The sequence below is a fragment of the Ipomoea nil genome, unplaced genomic scaffold (genome assembly GCF_001879475.1).
Source record: "Ipomoea nil cultivar Tokyo-kokei standard unplaced genomic scaffold, Asagao_1.1 scaffold0688, whole genome shotgun sequence".
Classification (NCBI taxonomy): domain Eukaryota; kingdom Viridiplantae; phylum Streptophyta; class Magnoliopsida; order Solanales; family Convolvulaceae; genus Ipomoea; species Ipomoea nil.
In genome coordinates, this window is record NW_017617116.1 from 2481502 (window position 1) to 2495616 (window position 14115).

General features: G+C 36.7%; 1 protein-coding gene across 1 annotated transcript; it reads right to left on the reverse strand.

Moving 5' to 3' along the window:
* Positions 1-1260: 1260 nt before the first annotated feature.
* Positions 1261-8147, reverse strand: LOC109175888. Its single transcript, XM_019325256.1, has 11 exons — positions 7392-8147; positions 5574-5838; positions 5201-5336; positions 4370-5069; positions 3846-4275; positions 3580-3761; positions 2950-3106; positions 2577-2804; positions 2144-2497; positions 1932-2033; positions 1261-1814 (listed from the first exon to the last, which is right to left on the reverse strand). The coding sequence occupies exons 1-11, from the start codon at positions 7916-7918 to the stop codon at positions 1521-1523; spliced, it is 3375 nt and encodes a 1124-aa protein (XP_019180801.1). The 5' UTR covers positions 7919-8147; the 3' UTR covers positions 1261-1520.
* Positions 8148-14115: the final 5968 nt, after the last annotated feature.

Below are 14115 nucleotides of genomic sequence, written 5' to 3' on the forward strand. Positions count from 1 at the left end.
TCTAAATATATAAGTTTTACATACTAATACTAAACTTAATATTATGAAAAATTAAATTATAAATAACTTTAGTCAAGTCTCGTTAACATAACCCAATACAAAATAGAACAGAAAGAGTAAAAAAATTAATAATCTACCATTAATAACCTCAAAATATTAATAATCTACTTGCATGGCAGCTCAATTGGTCACAAATGTGAAATTTATCACAAAAGACCAAAAACGAGTCTCACCAGCGACAGTATAATTCCTTGTAAGTAAAAATCTAACCTCTGTTATCAGTTGAGTTATCATGGTTTACCCCTCCATAAACTGGCGCTTGGGGTGGGCAGTTCCACCTTTGTCACAAGAAAATTAATAATCTATAAACCATTAATGATCTAGAAAAAAAAAAATTAAAAATCACTACGGAAGTAGGTTTTGAAATATGCATGTTGATCAATGCAAAAAGCCAAAAAATCTAAACTTACCAGGCTTACATGAAATTGGATTTTGTGTTTTAGATCTTCAACTTGCAATGAACACTAAAAGGCAAAAAAACTGTGTAATTTGTATTTAAAGGCAAATTATTCTGTGGATCAGGTCCACTTTGCAAGGTGAACCTGAGTCCAAAAATATACAATTTACATATTGAATGTTCACAATTCAAATTGGGAACATTCAGTATGTAAATTGTGTATTTTGGACTCGAGTCCACTTTGCATGGTAAACCCGAGTCCATGGTCACAATTCAAATTGCAAACATTCTAATATGTAAATTGTGTATTTTAGACTCAGATCCACCTTGCATGGTGTACCGAGTCCGTATTTAAAGGGAGAAAGTAAAGGATTTTTTTTCAAAATCTCTAGAAAAGAAATTTATAAACAAACCCAACATAAACCAAAAGAACTGAGTGGAACAACACAGCCCAAAAAGCAGTTTGCACTAAATTTGCAGCCTTATCCTTGAACTATGCTCCCCATCAAAATTTCCAGAAAACCACTGCACATAATCACTATTCACTACGCACTAAATATGTCATTTTTGAAACATTAGTCAAAATAAATATCATATTGTGTAATACTTGGAACTTTAAGTGCCAAAGATGATATCAAGATAATCTTTTTTTATCAGAAATTTAATTAACAATTTCTAAATACACCAAAAGACACACAACAAACTAATCTTTTAATTTGTAGATTTAAAGATCACATTAAAATAAGCAAATTCAAAGCTCGACTCGATCAGATTCAAAACTAGAAATTCTGAGAGAATAGAGATTGAAAGTAAAAATATTTTTATTCCTTTGAAATGAGCAACCAACCAGGTGCATATTTTGGTTCAACTGTCAAGCATGGATTGAGAACAAGGGCAAGTTCAATAGAGTCCTAAATAAACTAATTAATATAATATTTTACAGCACTCATTGGGGGAACTACCCAAATATTTGGTCCTAAATTGTCTAATGCAGCAACTCCCTAGGACTACAAAAATTTGGAACTCGCAACCAATTAATGCTTTCATTAAAAATCTCAACCTATCATTCCTCTGGGCTACTGCTACTACTACTACTACTACTTCTTGAGCTATTATTAATTACTGAGCAAGCTCGGTTTAACAAGACATTGTGAAGGCTCTCAGCCGTTGGGCGGTCACATGGATTCTTCTCTGTACACCAATAATATACAGAAACAAGAAATCTTAAAAGAACCGACTCACTTTGAGGCCCGTCGTCTAGATCAGTCCCGGAATCAGAAGCCGTCAATTCCTCCAACTTTTCCATGGATTCCACCATCGCCTCCAACTCTTTTGTTAATTTTGGCCGTTTTCCCATCTGTTTATTTCAAAATATAACGCCTCTCAGACCATGTAAAAAGCATATTTTCAAGATTCAACATACAATCCACACTTGATAGAACTGTGAAATTTGAAGATGGAGAAGAAACTTTACCTGAAGAGAACTATGAATATCGGATTCAGGCAATCCGGCATATGGAACTTGAAGAGTTAATAATTCCAAGAGTAGGCAACCAAATGACCAGATATCAGCTTCCTACACCAGAAACACGAGGAAGAATGTCATCATAGGATTAGATGGAATTGACACTCTAGAAAATGTATTGGTAATACAATAAAAAAACCAGAAATCACGGAGAAACTCACCAATCCATACATGTTGCGCTCATGCATTGCTCGAAATACCTCAGGAGACATCCAACGAGGTGTCCCAACACAAACATCGGGTGGAGGTATTCCAGTGTGTGCAATGCAGCATGAATGCAAGTAAGAACGAAGGGGGATTGCTCTATCAAAGTCGCATAGCTTTACCGTAGGTGTACCGTCATCCCTCTTCTTGTCCAAATCAATCAGAACATTTTCGGCTTTTATGTCACGATGTATAATATGTCTAGAATGCAACTCTCTCAAGGCGGAAGCCACATCTCTGGCAATAAATAGTGCCAATTCGACTGGTAGACACTTCTCACCGGCAGCTCCAGAAACTTTCTCTAAATAGCTCTGTAGTATGACAAATAGGGAGATAAGAATATAGGGCAAGAAGTAAATGAGTATAACAGTTCAAACGGGAAATGATCACCTTCAACGAACCCCCTTTAACGTGTTCCATCAAAATGGCAGACCGTAAAAGGCGGCAGTTTGTATTTCCGTCAGCTGATTGATTCCACTTTGAAGAAATTTGATGACCATAAATCTCTACAATGCAGGAGTGCTTCAAAACTCCCAACATCCTAATCTCCCCTATGCAATTGAATTCAAAACTACGAATTTCATCAATTGATGATCCTTGTACTTCTAAAGTTCGCACCTGCAAAAACAAACCAAATTTCAATAAAAAATCATAAAAGGAAGGATTTTTACATTGAATACTTGCGAAGTGTCAGAGAAAACAAAGAACAGGGATCAAAAAGAAAATATCATGACTATGGAAAAGTTAAGATTTTAGCAAAAACCTTTGCCAGAGCCTCTAGTGATCCCAGTTTACATTGGATTAGAGTTGTAGAAGCGACTTTCCCAACTTCATCAGAAGCAGATAGAGCAGGAAAGGAACCTGAAGCAGAATTGCCAGCAGGTTTAAGAGGAGAATTGACCCGGCTCATGGGAACATACCTAGATATAAGTAATACAGTCAGCAAGTATCACACAAATGGGCAAACAAATTGTAAGGCAAAACGGGAAATCATATAATTAATCCCGGCAAACAACAGGTCTATAAAGATGTCCTTTTAAGAGCTGTTAATAATAAAAACCAACTAGGAATTTTGAATAGCCATTTATAGAAATGGTATAGCAAAAGAGAAGCAGAAATTCCCTCTTTGGTATGTGACGACAGTGATTTCAAATTATTTAACCATTACTTATAAGCAACATTCCATACAGAAGAAAATAAAATAACAGTTAAAACTTCAGGATTGAAGCACTGCTATAGAGAAAAGGATATTCGCAGTTAGTAATGATTAGAACTGATACATACAACACAAGACATCAACTTAAACAACTAAGTGAAGGTCATGCATACTCCTACAACTAAGAAGGCCCTAGTATGATAAAGAATAGATCATAGAATCTTCAAAAATCTCAACCTGCAAAAGTATTCTGGATCTGTTTCTTCTCTAATGTCATGGGGATGGCATGCATCAACTATCATCCGAAACAATCTGCCACCCCTCTCAATAACAATGACATTCCAGGCATGAGGAGAGAAATCCAAGTACCCTCTAACAAGCTCACAAGGTATATGAGGCTCAATCCGATCACAAAGATACTGGAGAAAATGTCAATAAAAAATATCAGTTTAAGTTATCATTAATTGCATTATCTACCATATCTGGATTCCTAAAGAAAATACCTTCATAAGCAAAGCTCTGTGTCTACAAATGCCAAATGGCAAACTACCAATTGGAACAACAGCAGAATTTTGCCTTGACTTGATGGAGTGAAGAGATCTCTCACAAAGATCAAGCAAAAAAATATCCTGTACACTGTTCAGACTTTGCTCCGTGGCCTTATTCATACTGTCAGCATTTCCAGTAGAGCATGTGCAGACAAAAGGTTTCCTATAGTTTGAACCAGATACATCTTTTCTTGCCCTCTGAATAACAGCACTCCTATCACTTCCACCAAAATGATCAGACACAAAGAGCGCAAGCAATGATGCAACTTGAAGGTGATCAATGGCCACATGTCCTCTTTCCTTGACCAAACCATTTATCTGCCTAAAACGAAATACTAATGCCTGAGCACGCATTACTATGGAATCCAACCCTTCATCTCTTTGCCTGATCAAAATTAAATTTACAATGCATTAAAAAAAAAAACTAAATTGAATAAATAAAATGTACTCAAATATGAGTATTGGAATTATAGAATTACCTGTCAACAAGAATGACTTCTCGTGAACTGAGTTGCAAATTTTGATCAAAAAAGCTCAGTGGCATAAATGGTCGATCTCGTCCAGCATCATAAAAACCATCAGGCAGGAGATCATCAGTGCTACAAAATGATAGATCACTATATTTCCGTGATAAATCATCAGGATTGGTTGGTCTTCGAGTTTTTCTTGGCTTTGGATTTTCAAGAACCCCATCAAAATGCCTTTTTGGTTTTGAAGGGTTGTCACAAACTCCAGCAGACGAAACTTCATCCTCTGCACTAGCAGCATTTAAAAAAGATTCTAATGATCTATCACTTTCAATACAGCTATCCTTCACCTCTTTGCAAATTATAATGGAGTTAGGAACAACACATGAGCATTTTTCTACACTATCCTTCTTCAAGTCAATATCATCAATGAGTGAATTTATGTTGTTAGAATGAGATGAAATCTCCTCCTTGCTAGAACCAGTACCCACAGTGGTGGATCCAGAATGTTCACAAGCACCACATTCTTTTGAAGTTTGTTGAATTGAGGATTGGTTTTCCACTCTCCACTTTCTGATGTTATTCAGTCGTTCTTGGCGTGCCCTCTGCTGCAAGTACTGCCGCCGTTTCCACCGCTTTGATTTTCGTGGCCCAAAACATCTACTATTTGGTGCTGAGCCAGTTAAATGAGACAATGACGCAATAGAAGAGCCTAACCCATCAAATTAAACCTTGTTAGATGCAAATCAATTAAACACAAAATAACAAGACTTTGGGAAATAAGCACATGGGGACTGATTTTGACGCATGGGAGGAGGAAAATAGAGTTTCCACAGCCTTTACCATGTTGGGTACTGCCATTAGTCTCTTCAAGAACATCCATTTCTGAAGATGAATTGAACAAGTCATCTATGCAACTTCCCTCCAAATTGCAGCATATCCAAGATGGTATATCGCAACACTGGAGAAGTCTATTATCCTATCATAATGCCAAGATGGGGAAAATTGCTTTAGTTAAGGCAATCAAACATAAGTTTTCAAGCCCATCCAGATGTGAAGAAATGAATTGCGTACTTTATCAGAGAATATAGTTGCCAAAGATGCAAAAAAATCTCAACAATGACTAGAGGGAGCCTGTCACATAATAAATTTTTCATTCACCCAAAATTTAAAGGACATAAGTAAACGCGCAAATGAATTTGATATTAATACATACCTGAAGATTGAGTCTCTGAAGATTATGCATTAAACCAAGGTCAAGATTTTCCAAGGAGGTCAATCTGTTGTGAGAAAGGTCCAAATTCTCCAGTCTTTGTAGAGAAGACAAGCCTGACGGAACTTCAACCAATTTGTTATTGGCAACTTTCAGTGATAATAATGAGTTGAGATATGTTATTTCAGTTGGTAAATTCCTCATCTTATTGAATGAAATATCTAGGTACTCCAGATTGATGAGATAGCCTATCTCTGGGGGCAGGAATCTGCAGGCATCCAGAAGAAACTAAGGATTTAATAATAACTCTTCTACAGAGAACATTCTACTAATTTTAATTAAAACAAACTGATTAAAAAGTTTAGAAATTAAAAATTAAACTTCAAATGAATCATGAATGGAAACAAAAGAAATAGTAAAAACAGTATTGATGCCACAGTTTATCTGGGAGATTGATCTAGACAAGACAATCTGAGTCAACTGAACAATCCCAAATGTTTCTTCAAGAACTTAAATTTCCAGCTAAATACTTATCAAACAAAGAAGATACATACTAGTTTATAGTGGTGAAACTAAACACAACTAAGCAGAGTCTGCAAGCCATTCAAAGGACCTATTACTGGATCAGTGGAAACCGAACTAACCCTTAACAACTACACAACCCATTTCCAGTTTCAATAGTACTATGAGTCCGAGGCAACTATATTTAATCTTAATGGACATCTACAGAGTACAGACAACTACCAACTAAGGATAGATTGGAATAAAGTCAGTGGGTTTACTTTAAAAGTGACTCATTGATATTGGTTGGGAAGTATTTAATTGAGAACAATAGGAAGCATAGGTGGATTTATGAGACAAAACGCCAGAAAAGAAAGGCACACAGAGTATTTAGTACATTCAAAAAATATATATATCTGCCTATATTCAGTCATCCCTGAGGACCCTGACATATTTTCTTCACAATACAACTTATAAGGCTCCATCCAGCATCACATTAAACTCCTAACTCCCAAATGGAATTGAATAAGAAAATTGAATTCTCCGCCGGTTAGCTTTCCGTTACACCAACCACGCATCGATATGACATCCCTAACACAACTTACAATCAATTTAATGAATACTGTGCAGCTGGTTATACCCTTGCAATTTGTGAAGACAAGATAATTCCTTGTTTTTCTGCACTTCATCAGCACTATAGTTGGTTCTTAAGCTCATTCACTTAGATCGCTATGTATATTAATATAAAGCCATGACTCATCAAACCAAGCATTAACATAAAGTATCATCCACACTGGTATAATCATATAATCATGCATCTATTGCATGATTAAACAAATGTGCATTCAGAATTTCTCGAGCAACATTTCCAAAGCTTGAAGAAGAAAATATTGGTTGGCCAATACTTTATGGAAAATAGTGCTACTCCATGTATTAGCTAGATGCCTATATATATCCTGATCATTCAGTATGCTATATTTCTAAAGCCTGAACTTTGCCAAAGTAGTTCAACCACTATCCGAAAATGGTTCAAATAGAAGATAAAATAACTCTTCAAAAAACTACATTATGTTCCCAGCACTCTTAAAAGAGAGGATATCAAGATGGAATTTTTTTAGTCCTAAGGTAACCACCCATCCCCAATGTAAGATATAGAATCAGCTATGATCAATACTAGGGTAAAACTTTACTTGTATCAACCATTCCTAAAGAACTTCACAGAGAAAAACAACATAACAACACCCTAAATATTATTAGGGAGTTCTATTCATTGCAAAACCCAAAAGAGTGAAAAAGACAGAAAAAGAGAGAAACACCAACCTAATGGAAAAATGGCAAACAGAGAGCTTTGTTAGCCGCTTAAGCCCTGTGATATCTCTAAAAATTGGGAAAGCCGAAGGCCTTGAGGGTACTTTACAGAGCTCAAGTTCTTTCAAGCCCTTGAGCTTCTGCAGATCCAACCCAGTCAAGCCCGGCAACGCCACCTTCACTTGCAAGCACTCGAGCTCAACTAAGTTCTTCAGCTCCCCAGGAGGGAACAAATTCACATCGTTGGCAAAGAATTTGAGCGTCTTCAGTCTCCCCAGGCCCCCACTCGCTTTCGGGATCAAATTGAATGTATTCTTGTACACATACAAACCCTCCACTTCCCCTCCTTCGCATTCCAACACAGGAAAGTCGAAACTTTTCCCGGAAACATCAATAATCGAGTCGAAAACCTCGGCCTTTTTGGGAGCATCTTCCTCCAAGCTCTTCAAATCGACAGTCTCATCTGAATTTCTTGGCGCATTCTTGCAGGAATTGTCAGCTTCTTCGGAATCTTTCTCATGAATCTCAATTTTGTCCATCAAGTAGACGATGAAATTTGTTGAGTATTATAGTGAAAGAATGAGAGAAATCAATAATCAAGAAAATTAGAAACCTTAGGGAGCTGGTAGCGCTGACATATGAACTCTTGGGCTACAGTGAAAACAGTAATAAGATAGAGAAATGGAGAGAGGGAGCGAACTAGAGAGATGGGGCTCCCAGAAAATAAAGAAGAGAAACCCTAGAATCTAGAGGAAGGAGGAGCGGAGAAGGAAAATTCGTGTGTTATTTATATTTATATTATTATTATAAATAAATACTATAAACTACTCCGTATAATAAAGGAAGTTTGACTAAAAATTTGACATGTAGTTTCCGACTTTGCGGTTGTGACTTGTGAGATAGGGGATTTAAATTAGGGCCATAATGGTCTTTTGGTTAATACATCGGCTTAAAGTAAGCAATACAAAAAATTGAAATTCTAAGATAATCTGAAAATGCAATTAGACTATTAAATGAAAAAAAAAAAATACTATTAGACTACTGAATATTCTAAAAAAATACAATTTTACCTAATAGCAAGTTACATGCTTATGACCGGCCCTTCTTCCCCCCCCCCCCCCCCCCCCCCCCCCTCCGTCTCTGCCGAAGACGAAGGAAGGGGAAAGCGGGGTGGCGTGAGACAGGTCCTTCGTCTCACGCCACCCCCTTCTCCCCTCCTTCGTCTCTGGCGGAGACGGAGACGAAGGAAGAGGGGGGAAGGTCGGCCACCCCGTCTCTCTTTCTTTTTCTTTTTTTTTTTAGAGTCTTCAGTGATCTAATTGTATTTTTTTTTTTTCGTTCAGTGGTCTAATTGCATTTTCAGGTTACGTTCACTGGTCAATTTGAACCTTATTCCTTTTTCTTTTTCTTTTTTTTTTTTTCAAACCACGAGGTGTTCTAAACTAGCTCTATCATACTCAGATAAGGAACAAAATATTGGTCTGACCTCTCTTAAGGGACAAGAGTGCACGGCCACTCACGTCAACTAAGCTGGTTTGACTTTTTATTGTTTTTGTACATACCAAAATCTACCTTTATTCTACGACTACATTTTTTATTTAGATAGTGTTAAGATTAACCACTCATGTTAAATAATAAGTAATCCCTTAAATGATTAACAAAAACAACAATGTTTTTTAGCTTGGTAAGGGGATTCATTGTATTAATTAATATTGTAATAAGAGATCTAGATTTTGCATGTTAATCTGTATCTTTTAGCTTGAATTTGCGAAGGCAACATTATGAAAATCAAATCTCCCGTATTTGTTTGGGTGTCAAAACATTCTATTCATGCAATGTAATCATACTGTCATCTAGTTTTTACTAATTTAAGAATCGGAGAGCATCGATTGATACATATAATATGTTTTGATATGTTCTAGTCCACATTTTCTACCAATGTATCCAGACTTTTGACGCGTTAAGCTTTGGTTATTTTTCATGTGTCTAGGTCAAACCTATTTCATATTTTTCTTTTAAATTTTTTTTTGAGATATTAGTTAGGCCATAAAATCAAATCTTTTCATATTATTGCATAGTTGGATCGCTGAGCTTAGCTTGATTACCATAACCCTAATATGTGGCATTGTTGATTTAGTCCCAGGACTTTAATAACTTTGTTATATTTTATCCTTTAATGCAATGTTCATTAAATTAATATTAACTCTTTAAAAATTTAATAATTTTATAATAATATATAGTCTCGGTTTCTTATTGAAGTAATATTCATAAGTAATAACTGTAATATAACAAAGAATAATTCAATAGATATCATTTTTAAAAATTATTATTTTTAATTTCCTATATTACATCATTTAATATATTGTTTGAAAACATTTTTTAAAGAGAAATAAGAGATTAAAAGTGTGAAATTATCAAATTGTCCAAAAAATAAAAGTTAATTGGATGAAAGTTGTAACAAATGATCAAATATGGCAATGTTAGGGTTGAGCTTTGGACAATATGGCAATGTTATGGCGTGAGGAATGCTACAAGTGTTAGGCTTGAGCTTTGGACAATATACTTTAGCCTCACTATTAGTTGGGATAAGGGTTTTAGGGTAATAGAGTTTGAGACAAATTTTATGAGTTGTTGCCCAAAAGTTGTTGCCGCTCAAAAATTATTTTATATGAGTAGTGGATATGCTATGTTCTCTGAGATTATAAGAATTGTTCTAAAAAGAAACTAACTTTGTTTTATATAGAAAATTGGATGATTACTTTTTACATCTTATTGCAGTTGGAGTTGAATGTGTTTGATATGAATGCTTATTTTGGATTATTATGTAGATATTTTTAAATCTAATGGCATGCATGGGATGGTGAGGGGTTTTTTAGTAATGTGCTTACTAGGGTTTCACAGTCCCAGAATGAAGAGTTACTCTGTCCTTTTGAGGCGGAGGAGGTCAAGGTTGCCCTCTATTCTATGTTCCTAGAGAATGCCCCAGGGCCTGATGGTATGAACTCAGGTTTTTACCAGTATTTTTGGGATGTGGTGGGGAGTGATGTGACTTCTTTTGTAATTGATTGCTTGAATTCTGGGAATTTACCGGCCGGGTTGAATGAGACAAATATTGTGTTGATTCCCAAGAAACATGTCCCTGAGCAGGTGTCTGACTTGAGACCCATTACCTTGTGCAACGTGGTCTACATGATGCTAAGATGATAGCCAATAGGATGAAGCCAATTTTAAATACAGTGATTTCTGAGTCTTAAAGTGCATTTATTCCAGATAGATTAATTATGGATAATATTATGATTGAAGCGGAGATGGACCATTACTTGAATAGAAAGCAATGTGGTTTGGTAGGTTGGGGTGCTCGAAGTTGGATACGGCTAAAGCGTATGACAAGATTGAATGGTCTTTTTTTTTGCAAAATATGCTCATTGCTCTGGGTTTTGCAAAGAAATGGGTTGAGTTGATTATGTGTTGCGTTACAACAGTCACCTACAGGATTCTTGTAAATGGCGCAACTGGAGGGGAGGTCACGCCGACCCGTGGCCTACGATAGGGGATCCCTTATCTCCATTCTTGTTTATTATTTGTGTAGAGGGGTTGTCAATTCTTTTGCATAATGCTCAGGCTATGGGGCTAATTCATGGTTGTAGGGTGTCAAGAGGAGACCCGACTATCTCTCATTTATTTTTTGTTGATGATAGTCTTTTTGTTCTTTAAAGCTAATTCGCAGGAAGCTGGGGTAATTAAACAGTGCCTACAGTCATATGAACTACTCTCAGGTCAGACTGTGAATTATCATAAATCCAGTATTTGTTTTAGTAGAAACACGGGGGTTGATGACAGAGATGCAGTGGTGGAAATTCTTGGGGTTGCTCAGGCCACGGATTTTGAGAAGTATCTGGGTTTACCGTCTTTTGTTGGGAGAAATAAGAAGCTGGTTTCTCCTATATTGAGGAGAAGATAAAACAAAGGATTGAGTCTTGGAATAAGAAGTTGCTTTCTCAGGCTGGCAAAAAAATCCTTTTATAAAGTGTGTCGCAATCAATGCCTACTTTTACTATGAGTGTTTTTTTGCTTACTGACTCTTTATGTGTGGCCATTAAAAGATGTATGAGCAGGTTTTGGTGGGCCAAAGGTGGCACCAATGGGAGTGCTATTCATTGGATGGCATGGGATAAATTGTGTAAACCAAAGGCTGTTGGTAGTTTGGGTTTCAAGGACCTAAAAGCTTTTAATCTGGCTATGCTGGGCAAGCAGGCTTGGAGGTTCCTCACAAAGCCTGATTCGCTTGTTGCTCGTGTGTATAAGGCAAGATACTTCCCTAAAACCTCTTTTTTTTTTTTTTTTTTATGCTACAGTAGGAAATAATCCCAGTTATTGCTGAAGAAGCATTATGGCAGCCCATGGTCTTGTTTGTGGTGGAGTTAGGAGGAGGATTGGTGATGGTGAGTTCACTTTGATCTGGGGTCACTCGTGGCTTTTGGATTCTGACCCATTAATCCATACCCCTATGTCGCAACAGTTGAGTGGATCCAGGGTCTCAGGTTTGATTGATCAGGAAACTCATACGTGGAACCTATCTATTCTTCGTGATATTTTGATCCGGGAGATGTGAATCGTATATTGAGGGTGCCTGTGTGCCCATCTTATGAGGGCTCGTGGTATTGGAACAGGGAGCCCAATGTCACATATTCTGTGAAAAGTAGTTATAGAACAGTTTTGGGAGATTTCAACCCCAGCATACTTTTAATAAATGGCCAACCTTATGGAAGTTAAAAACCCCTCCCTGTTGGAAGTTATTTTTGTGGAGAGCTATTAGTGGAATTCTTCCCACCAATACTTCCCTCCTTTTAAAGATAGTGGATGTTAGCCCCTCATGCCCTATGTGTGACTTGTTTCATGAGGATGTTATGCATTCACTTATTGATTGTGATTTTATATCATATATGGAGTGCAAGAAACGATGCGGTTTGGGACGCAAAATTGCCACGGCCCTCATGTGTTTGGAGCCGCTCGACTGCAGCTATTGCCGCATGGGATGCTACAACACCACCACTAGTTCACCTCCTACCCAGCAACATCCCTTGCCGCAGCTACCACCGGATGGCCTGTGCTGCTTCGTCGATGTGGCGTTCTTCGCGGACTCGGGAGCGGCGTACTACGGGACAGCCTTGCTTTCGGCAGAAGGGAGATTTGTTGCTGCCGTTTGTGGACCACTACTGGCTACGGTAAATGCTCTAACAGCCGAGGCTCTAGCTTGCAAGGAGGCGTTATCTTGGGTATAGGATTGTGCGGTTGGTTCGGTTATTTTTCATACGGATTGTTCGGCCCTTCATCGATATGTCACTAGCTCAGGGAACTCTCCCAGATTGTGTGTTGGTGTGGTAACTGATGACTACAAGGCCATTCTGGCTTCTTTAGTTAATTGCTCGTTGTTTTTTATTCCTAGACAGCTGAACTTTATTGCTCATGCTTTAACTTATAAAGCGACTACTCATACTAGTACTCTGTATTAGGACTCCGTCCCTGACTTTGTTTCTACACTTTTACAGTAATTGAAATTGCCATTTTGCTTTCAAAAAGATATTTATAGTAGTTTTCTTTTTGGGGTTTTCCTTTCCCTCCCCACCGCCTACCCCAAAAAAAAAAAAAAAAAAAAAAAAAAAAAAAAAAAAACATCCATATTTTATTCAATTCATTTGTACCATATCTAAATTCCAAAAGCTTAATTTAGTTGGAAAAAAAATACATGTCTTTACAAAGTAAATTTGAGCATGTTGTAGAAAGTTAACTCAAATGACATGAAATTGAGATTGACCGCTTTAAACAATGAAATACTGCTACCATTTTAAACACACAATGAATAAATTTGATTTTTTTTTGTAAGGATGAAAATTTGTAATCACTATCCAAGATATGTATAACGTAAACTTTGCTCTTGTGCAATAACTAGCATAAACCACACAGAATATATAACTCACACTAGAAAAATATGTACAATGAATTCGACTGAAAACATATTGATAAAAGTCAAATTTATAAATTTAAATTTTGAGATGAGTAATAAGATAGAGTATTTGTCTACTATTCTCATGAAGTTTCTCTTAAATCATGTGACGCAACTTAGACATTGTGACGTACTAGACTACTAGTCACACGATGGGCAAGTTCAACCTAACATTCACCTTAGCAAGAATCCATGCAATTTAGACCAATTTGAGGGTTGGACAATTTGGAGTGCTATTATATACTAAAAATAAGAGACTTAACTATATTTGCATAAGGCAAAAGTTTGTCCCAATTACCCAGATGGGGAATTTAGTGCCTTCACTTATACGTGATTTCAGAAAATTCAATTTTGTTTAAAAAAATAACTAAATGGAATATTTAGATATGTACCCAAAAAGTTAATTTTTTTGAGAAAATGTTATTAAAAAAAAAAAAAAAATCAACGACAGCACTAAAAAAGTAAATAAACACCAATCTAGGTCAAGTTATATCATACCTAACCTCTAGCGGGATTTGATTAAGAGACAAAGATAGAGGCCTTGTTTGGCAAACAGCGGTTAGCGGTTAGCGTTAGCAGATTGTGTTAGTGGTTAGCAAATAGCGGATTGTGTTAGCAGGTTTGACTAGCGGATTATATTAGCGGTTTGACTAGCAGATTATATCACCTTGGTCAAAACGCCGAAATGGTGGATCCGCCAAAATTTTGGCGAATCCGCCATTAACCAAACAT